Source organism: Pelophylax lessonae (genome assembly GCF_965119305.1).
Source record: "Pelophylax lessonae genome assembly, chromosome: 1".
In the NCBI taxonomy this organism is placed as follows: Eukaryota; Metazoa; Chordata; class Amphibia; order Anura; family Ranidae; genus Pelophylax; species Pelophylax lessonae.
This window is the reverse complement of record NC_138768.1, coordinates 524,207,481-524,218,474: the sequence shown is the minus strand read 5'-3', so window position 1 is coordinate 524,218,474 and position 10,994 is coordinate 524,207,481. Positions and strand designations below refer to the sequence as shown.

The window sequence follows — 10,994 nt, the reverse complement described above, 5'->3', positions numbered from 1 at the left end:
TTTTGCACACAGGATCAGCAATGACACCAGCCATCTGATTGCTTGATGTTTCAGTTTAAAGCTAACATAATCACACCAGTAACTATAAGTTATCATTCATGGTATGCCTAGAAAGTTACTGTTTTGGGAAACCGTTAAATTGGTGGGTTTAGTTCACTTTCTTTGTTAGGGGTGTAAAGGCTAAAACATAGGTTATATTCTGTTACTTCAATGATTTTGCTTGGAGATTGTCCTCTTAACCCTAAAATAATATTCTACCGGAAACTTAAATTAAGCATATCAGTATGGCTTCCCTATTAACCTTCATAAAAAGATGTATTAATATTTTCTGAATTATTTTAACGTATCACAAAAAAATTTAAAAATGGCATATGTAAAATATTTGCATCCTAGAGACGAAGACTTTGAAGGTATAAAATAATGACATAATGAAAAACATAAAATACTGTGTACCGTGGGTGGATCTTTTGCTATAAAATGAATATAGTGCAGGTAAAGCTATTACGTATAATATAATGACATGTGATTGACCTTTGGTGGCAGTGTTTTATATGTGCAGTGCATCACTAGGAAAAAAAGACAAAAAAAAATTTGTCCCATTCTTCCCGATATCTCACACACGCATGGGCGTAACGAGGTAGCTCAGTTGTGAGTCAAAGTACATACTGCACATCCGTTCATCACTCTATTACTTTCCCTTTTCACTAAGAATAGAAAAATACTGGTGCTCCATTCTCTTGTTTAATTTGTATAAAAGAGCAGATATTTTGTATCAAAATATATTTTTGTGCTAGCCCATGGAACATCAAACTTCTGTCCCATCATGTAAGTTATTGTGAACTTTCACTTCAAAGTTCATCTGTTTGATTTTGACACCTTTGACCTCATAGCTATCTTTACTTTCACTGAGAAGGTTGACGTTCCTTACAGTACAGTGCTGTCTGTTTAAGTTCTTTTCCACACGCTCTATATTTTTCCTTGAAGCATCCACTTTGGTGTTTAGTGGATATTCTTCTGTGGCATCCTTAGGTGGCTTCTTTTTCTTAATCTTCCTGCATTTCTGTACTATGAGGCACACAGACAAGAAAACAAGCATCAATAACATGATGGCTGCAAATGCACTTCCAATGGAAGCGCCTGTTTGTGATGCAGCTGTAGCCGCTGTTTCCACTTCTAAATTCAAAGTCTTCATGTTTGTGCCATTCTTAACTTGATCTCCTTCATTGTCATAGATCAAAGAATCATCTAGTGTTAGCTGCCCATTTTTGTCTACTAGATCCCTGCGTCCACGTCTCAGCTGATAGGTTAGAGATCTCTGCACTCTGGGTCCTGCCATTGTCTCTGGTCCAATAATGTAGATAACTTGAAGGTACCACTGATGCCCAGTTTCAACCTTTCAAAAAAAAAAAAAATCTTTAATAAACCATACAGGACATAAACATTTTTTTAAAAAAAATGCTTCATCATTAGTGATTTATGTAAGCGCACATACACAAAGGCATGTATAGAGTGTTCTGTTTGTGTCAAATTTCACTGACTCGAAGGTGAAAAAAATATCATATTTTTGGAGCTGCTTAAAGAGCTACTTCATGGAACACACAGAAGTAATTAAAGCCTAAGTGCAATGAAAATAGAAAACACAAAAATAAGCACAAGGGACATCATTTACATTCATCAGGATGTGTGCCTTGTGCTGATGCCTTTTTGAATAAGCGAAATCTTCCTCCGTCCATGTCCCCCCCCCTCCCATCCCCACTACCACAATCGTCCGGTGTTGGTTACCAGAACTAGGGAGCTGTCACAGACTCTAATCAAGCGTGCCAGAAAATGTCCACCCAGCTCCTCCATCCATAGAAGCCATGCTACAGCTTCTTTGATTGAAATGTGATCTATGAATGAAAGGGGCATACTTTTAAATCATCCACCCATCTTCCATTCATAGATCGCTTTACATTCATAAAAGTTGTAGTATGGCTTCTGTGAATGGCAGAGCTGGGTATAAAGGCCTGTCACAGCTCCCACAGTTCTATAACCCAAACTGTACCTGATGATTGGGGTGGAGGATGCATGGAAGGAGGAGAATTTCACCTAATAGAACAGGCATCAGTACAAGGGATACATCCTACTAACTGTAAGTTATGTCCATTGTGCGGATTTTTGTGTGGTCACTAACTGCAGTAAACAGGTGACTTCTCTTTTTTAATTACCATAAATTTTAGTGTTTGCACAGTTTTCAACACCTTCTTTAACGGATTGCTGCCCGCGCTATAGCCGATATATGGCTACAGCGCAGGCTTCCAATGCCAGGAGGGTGTCCATGGACGTTCCCCCATGATTGTGCTGCCTGCAGGCGGCACACTCTGTTATTGCCAAGTTCTTTGGACTCAGCTGATCACAGCCGCCCTTTACTATGTGATCAGCTGTCAGCCAATGACAGTTGATCACAAGGTGTAAACACAAGCCAATTTTTGGCTTTTCTCTCCTCATGCTGACAGTGTGAGGAGGGAAGAAGAAAACTGATAACCAGCTTGTGTTAGGGACTTGTGCACTGATTATCACTGCAGTCCCAACAGTGCCTACCAGTGCCCATCAGTGCCACCAATCAGTGCCCATCAGTGTCACCTATCAGTGCTGCCTATCTGTATTTTTTCATTTGTTTAGCAAAATAAAGCTCTATTTGTGTGAAAAAAAAAAAGATAAAAATTTCATGTGGGTACAGCATTGCATGACTGCGCAATTGTCATTCAAAGTGTGACAGCGCTGAAAATTGGCCTGGGCAGGAAGGGGGTGAAAGTGTCCACTAGTCAAGTGGTTAAATTAAAGCACACTGGAGGCAACTGTAAATATGATAAATGGCTAACAATACATCAGTGTACCCTAGGTGCCAAAGCATACTATTAGAGATCTGGAAAAGCTTTGTCATTAGACTTCACTATAGGTCAGTGAGTCCATCAGTCAGAGTTTTGGATCTATAGTGATATATTGGAGGCACGTGTTTTAGGTGTGACTAAGGGTGACTAGCATTTTGCTTCCAGGGCGCCCCTGACCTTTTAACCACTTCAGCTCCGGTAGGCTTTACCCCCTTCCTGACCAGGCCATTTTTTGCGATACAGCACTGCTTTGTTTTAACCACTTGTGGCAGGTCTGCTCTGTTACATGAATGAAGGAGGCACGCACCGATTGGCCGGAGGGGGAGCCAATCAGTGGGTCGGCCGGGCACCAACAATTGCTCCCGGTGGAGACAGAATGTCAGACTGCCGATGTAAACATTGCAGACCGCCGTTCTGTCAGTGATGAACACAGGCATCCTGTGTTCCTCCTATTTAGGAACACAGGTCTCTGTGTTCATCCAGTGAGTACAACTCCCATACAGTTAGAAAGCACCCCCTAGGGACACATTTAACCCTTTAATCGCCCCTGGTGTTAACCCCTCCCCTGCCAGTGTCATTAGTACTGTAACAGTGCATATTTTTAGCACTGATTACTATAGTAATGTCACTGGCCCCCCAAAAGTGTCAAAAACATCAGTTAGGGGTCCAACCTGTCCGCCGCAATGTCGCAGTCCTGCTAAAGATTTCTGATCGCCGCCATTACTAGTAAAAAATAAATAAATAACTAAAAATGACATAAATGTATCCCATAGTTTGTAGACACGATAACTTTTGCACAAACCAATCAGTATACACTTATTGGGATTTTTTTTACCAAAAATGTGTAGCAAAATACATATTGGCCTAAAATGATTAAAAAAAATATTGAGAATGTTTTATAGCAGAAAGTAAAAAAAAATATATATATTTTTTTTCAGAATTGTTACACTTTTTTGTTTAAAGCACAAAAAATAAAAACCGCAGAGGTGATGAAATACCACCAAAAGAAAGCTCTATTTGTGAGAAAAAATTACATCCATTTTATTTGGTAACAGGTGTGCACGACCGCGCAATTATCAGTTAAAGTAACACAGTGCCGTATTGCAAAAAAATGGCCTGGTCATTAAAGGGGGTAAAACCTTTTCGGTCCTTAAGTGGTTAACTGACAATTGCGTGGTCGTGCAATGCTGTACCCAAAGAAAATTTATGTTTTTTTCTCCCCATAAATAGAGCTTTCTTTTGGTGGTATTTGATCACCTCTGCATTTTTTTTTTGAGCTATAAACAAAAAAAGATCCACAATTTTGAAAAAAATATATATATATTTTTTACTTTCTGCTATAAAACATACTCAATAAAATTAAAGCGATTTTTAGTGGGACTGGGACATTGCGGAGCACTAAGTGACACCAGTGCCACCAATACAGTGATCAGTGCTAACAAAATGCACTGTTACTGTATAAATGACACTGGCAGGGAAGTGGTTACAACCAGGGGTGATCAATGGGGTTAAGTGTGTTCCTAGGGAGTGCTTTCTAATAGTGAGGGAGGCTGAAACAAAAGATCTCTCTTTTCCTCCCTGACAGAACAGTGGTCTGCCTTGTTTACATAGGCAGACGGCCATTCTGTCATTCCGCTGAATGATCGGCCGATCCCCTACATCTCATGCACAAAATCACGTACATAATTTTTGCGCAGCCGGGCCGCCCTGCCGCAGTATATATGGGGTGGGTGGTCCAGGACTGGTTAAGGTACCCTGAAGCAACCCATTGCTGCCTTCTTTGCAAATATATTTAGCATCACTTCAGGTGTACATAAATTAAGTGTATAATGCATATCAAGTTGTAAAGATCTGCGCAAACTGTGGTGCTTTATAAATCCTTTATTAAAATAATAATGGTATTGAAATCAAAATAAAAAAGTAGATTTTCTTTTGTGAAATGTGTCAACATATGGAAAAAGTGGCAGTCAGCTACTATATTGTTGCTATCAAACTACATTGTGTGTCTGGTACATTACATGTTGGATGACCTAACTGTATTCATAATTTTGATGTGAGAATTTTGCTATGAATTAATGCATACATACCACAGCACTATTTATAGATACATTTAAACAAAGGTTAATTTAAGTGTGTTGCTATAAATGTTATAAATGCTTCTGTATTGCTAAGCTCTGTGTTTTCTGAATAAAGTTGGTTTATCTTATTTTTAAGTTGATTAACAAATGTGTAAATTTACTAGAAGCAAAGTTATTATTAATAACAACCATAGCACACCTTATACAGGGCATCAACTTTCATAGTGAACCCATCCACTCCTGGCATGCCGCCCATAGCATGAAAATCTGGTTGATCTGAAGCAAACCCAGCTTCAAATGGCACGTCGTGGAAATATTTATCAGTAACTTCCGGCTGGTTTCGATCCTGCAGCATTTAGAGTAAATAGGAAACAAGTTGTTTATTAAAATCTATTGTTTATTAAGCTCCATACATGAAATAAGAAAACTTGCAAGCACACAGAAAATGTGCATCTACCATTACATAAACAACAGAAAACAAAAGGGCACAAATGCCTAGCACATTCTCTACAGCACTTTAGTAAAAGGTGAAAGATACAAATTCTACTCACAACCCAAGGTGGATTGGTTACATATCTCAAATACAGAAACCAGAAGCATGCTGTTTAGCCTCATAGGACCAAATAGATGACTATACTGGTTGGCGCTTTTCGGGGGACCCGCACCCTTCTTCAGAGCAAAGAATGGATTATGCTGAATCACATAGTATAGCATGCATGACATTTTAATATGGATTGTAGCATTAAATGACGGATGCTCATTTATTTGATATTGTCATTGGAAACGACATACTAACAACAGTTTACTCTAATTTAAACAATTTAACTGAAAAATGAATACCAGCGCATATAAATAGTAGATTATTTTTGTGTTTGGAACTTCCAATTTTCATGGGTTGGATAGAGTGGGAATTGATATTTGCTTAGATTTTTTTTTTTTTTTTTCGACACAATTCGTTGTAATTTGATACTAATATATTTTAACCACTTGCTGGCAATTATTACATTAGCTTAGAGCTACTCCGGAGAATTTTAGTAGCTCTATCTTGACAGTATAATCGCTATGTGTATTATATTGATTGATAAACAGACAGATTACCTATTCTCATATAGTCACAACAAGCTCCAAACATGTGCAATTCATTGCTACAAGATCTCCATTTGAAGGTATTACCTGCATTTATTTTTCCAGTGATTACTGTCATTGGGAAAATCCTGAACTTAACAGTAATTGTCACTGGAACAGGAGATGAAGACACACTTGTTAATAACTGTCAAAGGTGGGCTTTACCCTTGCTTTTTAGAGATTTCATGTTACTTCCTTCAGTGTATGTGTGTGACAGGATGTGACAGGATGTGTTAAATTTTCCCAATGCTATCTAAAATATATGTCTAGAATTCCACTTTATGTGCAAAGCCCCCCTATATCTGTGTCAAGTGGAGCTGTTGTCAATAACAACCTGTGATATTCCATATATGTGCAGGAATAACTATATTTTTATCCCGCTTTAATAAACAAGCCTTACTGTATCTACTCCCCTATGTACATCCTAGCTTAAAGTGATTGTAAAGTCAGAAGTTTTTTTTTTTATCTTAATGCATTCTATGCATTAAGATAAAAAGTCTTCTGTGTGTAGCAGCCACCCTCAGCCCTCTTGACACTTACCTGAGCCCCTCTCTATCCAGTGATGTCCACGAGTGCCTCAGCCGTCTGGGATTCTCTCCTGATTGGCTGAGACACAGCAGTGGCACCATTGGCTCCTGCTGCTGTCACTCAAACCCAGTAAGCCAATCAGGAGAGAGGGCGGGTCCGAATGGCAGCTCTGCGTCTGAATGGATACACAGAGCCGCAGCTCAGCTCGGGTGCCCCCATAGCAAGCTTCTTGCTATGGGGGCCCTCTCCTCAACAGGAGGGAGGGGCCAGGAGCTCCAGCCAGGAACCTGAGAAGAGGAGGACCGGGGCTGCCCTGTGCAAAACCAATGCACAGAGGAGGTAAGTATAACATGTTCGGTATTTTAATAGAAAAAAAATAGATTTTACAATCACTTAGTAAACATAATATAATATCAGATGTCTGCAAAACCCATTATGGTAATTGTTCTTACCAAGAGCAAAAAGCGGTGCTTCAAGTTTTTATTAGGTTGAATACAACCATACTGAGGCCCTTCATTATAAATAGTTCCAGTTGGGTCAAAGAAAGGTACATATCCATCCTTCCCAGTGCAAAGGTAGACCTTCTCCAGCTGCAGCTTGTAGGCAGAATTGAGGTTCTGGTCAGGATTCCACAGTACTCTTCCATATAGTGTTTGCCCTACAACAATATATTCAAAATTACAACTAAAGAAAAACAGTGGTTTGCAAGTTAAATTATTATTATTTTTTTTTTACATACAGTGCATCCGGAAAGTATTCACATCGCTTCACTTTTTCCAGATTTTGTTATGTTACAGCCGTATTCCAAAATTGATTAAATTCATTATTTTCCTCAAAATTCTACAAACAATACCCCATAATGACATTGTGAAAGAAATTTGTTTGAAATATTTGCAAATTTATTCAAAATAAAAAAGGAAAAAAATCCCATGTATATAAATATTCACAGCCTTTGCTCAATACTTTATTGAAGCACCTTTGGCACCAAATACAGCCTGAAGTCTTTTTGAGTATGATGCTACAAGCTTGGCACACCTATTTTTTGGCAGTTTCTCCCATTCTTCTTTGCAGGACCTCTCAAGCTCCATCAGGTTGGATGGGGAGCAACGGTGCACAGCCATTTTCAGATCTCTCTAGAGATGTTTAATCGGGTTCAGGTTTGGGCTCTGGCTGGGCCACTCAAGGACATTCACAGAGTTGTCTCATAGCCATTCCTTTGTTATCTTGGCCGTGTGCTTAGGGTCATTCTCCTGTTGGAAGATGAACTTTCGTCCCAGTCTGAGGTCCAGAGCGCTCTGGAGCAGGTTTTCATCAAGGATGTCTCTGTATATTGCTGCATTCATCTTTCCCTTGATCCTGACTAGTCTCCCAGTTCCTGCCACAGAAAAACATCCCCACAGTATGATGCTGCCATCACCATGCTTCACTGTAGGAATGATATTGGCCAGGTGATGAGCGGTGCCTGGTTTCCTCCAGACATATGATACTTGCCATTCATGCCAAAGAGTTCAATCTCTGTTTCATCAGACCAGAGAATTTGGTTTCTCATGGTCTGAGAGTCCTTCAGGTGCCTTTTGGCAAACTCCGATGTGGCTGTCATGTGCCTTTTACTGAGGAGTGGCTTCCGTCTGGCCACTCTACCATAAAGGCCTGATTAGTGGAGTGCTGCACAGAAGGTTGTTCTTCAAAGAAGGTTTTCCTCTCTCAACAGACAAATGCTGGAGCTCTGTCAGATTGACCATTGAGTTCTTGGTCGCCTCCGTGACTAAGGCCCTGCTCTCTGATCGCCCAGTTTGGCTGGGCAACAGCTCTAGGAAGAGTCCTGGTGGTTCCAAACCTATTCCATTTACGAATGATGGAGGCCACTGTGCTCATTGGGACCTTCAATGCTGCAGAAAATTTTCTGTATCCTTCTCCAGATCTGTGCCTCGATACAATCCTGTCTCTGAGGTCTAAAGACAATTCCTTAGACTTCATGGCTTGGTTTTTGCTCTGACATGCACTGTTAATTGTGAGACCTTTTAATAGACAGGTGTGTGCCTTTCCAAATCATGTTCAATCAACTGAATTTACCACAAGTGGACTTCAATTAACCACTTAAGCCCCGGAAGATTTGGCTGCTCAAAGACCAGGGCCTATTTTGCGATTCGGCACTGCGTGACTTTAACGGAAAATTGCGCGGTCGCGCGACACTGTACCCAAACAAAATTGATGTCCTTTTTTTCCCAAAAACAGAGCTTTATTTTGGTGGTATTTGATCACCTGTGCGATTTTTCTTTTTTGCGCTATAAACAAAAAACAGCGACGATTTTGAAAAAATAACAATATTTTTCACATTTTTTTTTTTAAATTCTCAAAAAAAAAGTAAAAACCAAATTTTTTTTAACATTTTAGGCCAATTTTTTTTCTGCTACATATTTTTGGTAACAAAAATCGCAGTAAGCGTATTTGGTTTGCACAAACGTTATTGCGTTTACTAACTACGGGAAAGATTTATTTAATTTTTATTGTTTTTTTTTTTACTAGTAATGGCAGCGATCTGCGATTTATTTTTTTGGGGGACTGCGACTGCGACATTGCGGCGGACAGATCGGACCCGTGACTGACATTTTTGACACTTTTGGGAGTCCCAGTGACATTACTACAGTAATCAGTGCTATAAATATGCACTGTTACTGTCAAAATGACATTGGCAGGAAAGGGGTTAACTTTATTGGTGATCAAGGGGTTAAGTGTGTCCCTAGGGGCGTGATTCTAACTGTTGGGGGGAGCGTGGCTTGTGATGTGATAAAAGAGACATACGATCCTACATAGCAGGATCACATAGCCTCTGTGCTTACATCAGGGAGAATGACAGACGGCTGTGTTTACATCAGCCGTCTGTCTTTCTCCCTCTGCAGCAGGAGCTCGTGAGTGACCCCCCACAGGCGGCTGAGCGAGTGACGTACCCCTACGTCACTTTGCCCAGCAGCGGCTGCCTGCCGCAGTATATCTGCGGTGGGCGGTCGTTATGTAGTTAAGGACAAACAAGGTTTTTTTTTGTGAATATTAGACACAGGGAAGGCAACACAATGTCTTCATTCAAAGGAAAATCAGAACAATCTGAGGAAGGAACGATGGACAGGGGCCAAGAACCACCTTATCACTGTGAACCACCAAGGTGAACGACAGGGTACTCACCAAATCTGACACCAAAAATGCCACCTTCTGGAACAGCGTAAGTAGGGAATCTCCCGAAGATTCTCAAAAGGAGGCTTTAGGAAGACAAGAGAGCAACAAATTGAGGTCCCAAGGCGGCATCAGAGACCGCACTGGAGGGATCAAGTTCCTAACTCCCTGAAGAAATGTATGCACCAAGGAGTATGTGGCCAAGGGCAGTTGAAAGAAGGCCGCTAAGGCCAACACCTGACCCTTGATAGTACTCAAGGCCAGTTTCTGCTCAACCCTCCCCCAGTGAAGGAAGGTGAAGATCCGATCCACTGAAAAAAACGCGAGGATGAACTCCAAGAGGCTCACAGCACGCAATGTACGTCTTCCACGTAAGATGTTAGATCTTCCTAGAAGTAGATTTCCTAGCTTTTAACAGCGTTGAAATCACCGACTAATTAGCACCTGGCGTTCAACAGCCAAGCCATCAAAGCCAGTGACTGTAAAGCAGGATGGAAGATTGATCCTTGGGACAGCAGATCCTCCCTGAGAGGAAGCTTCCAAGGAATGTGTACGGTGGAGAGGGCTGGAACGAAGTGTTCTGCCCACCTTAGAATGCTGGCTACCTCCAGAGCTGCCAGGACAGTTCTTGTGCCCCCCTGGTGATTCACAAAAGCCAAGGCCGTGGCATTGTCCAATTATATGCGCACTGGACATCCCTGAAGATGATCCATCCAATGTTCCAGGCACAGTCTGATCGCTCGGAGTTCCAAGACATTGATCAGTAGTTTGGACTCTTCCAGTGCCCAGATCCCCTGAGCAAAAGAATCCACCATATCAGAGACTCGTTGTTCCCCGGCTTAGCCGGATCTGATTGTCCAGAGACTGTGGATTCTTGTCCCATTTGGCCAAAATCTCCCTTGCAGGGACCTTGTATAGAACTGTGCAAACAGAACTGCCTCGAAGGTAGACACCATCAGGCCCAGCATCCGCAAGCAAGTCCAGAGGGATTACCATATGCTGGAAAGCAGGAGATGAATTAGAGCCTGCAGTTTCTGGAGTTTGTCCAGAGGTAGGAGCACCCCTTGTCTAAGCTGAGTCCAGAGTCAGACCCAGATAGTCCAACTTTGTGGACGGAACCAGACCAGACTTCTGAAAATTCAGAATCCAAACAAACACCCTCAAGCTTGTATGGTGATTTACAGGTTTTCCGCCAGAGCATCCCAGTAGCCCAGAACCGCAATCC

General features: G+C 41.2%; 1 protein-coding gene across 1 annotated transcript in view; it reads right to left on the bottom strand.

Moving 5' to 3' along the window:
- Nucleotides 1–493: 493 nt before the first annotated feature.
- FRAS1 (Fraser extracellular matrix complex subunit 1) overlaps nucleotides 494–10,994 on the bottom strand; it is an 843,167-nt gene continuing 832,666 nt past the window's right edge. The window contains exons 72-74 of the mRNA XM_082266873.1: nucleotides 7,054–7,259; nucleotides 5,148–5,294; nucleotides 494–1,393 (exon numbers count right to left, since the gene is read on the bottom strand). Coding sequence (XP_082122999.1) covers nucleotides 806–1,393; nucleotides 5,148–5,294; nucleotides 7,054–7,259 — 941 coding nt within the window. The 3' untranslated portion in view covers nucleotides 494–805. The remainder of the gene's footprint in view (nucleotides 1,394–5,147; nucleotides 5,295–7,053; nucleotides 7,260–10,994) is intronic.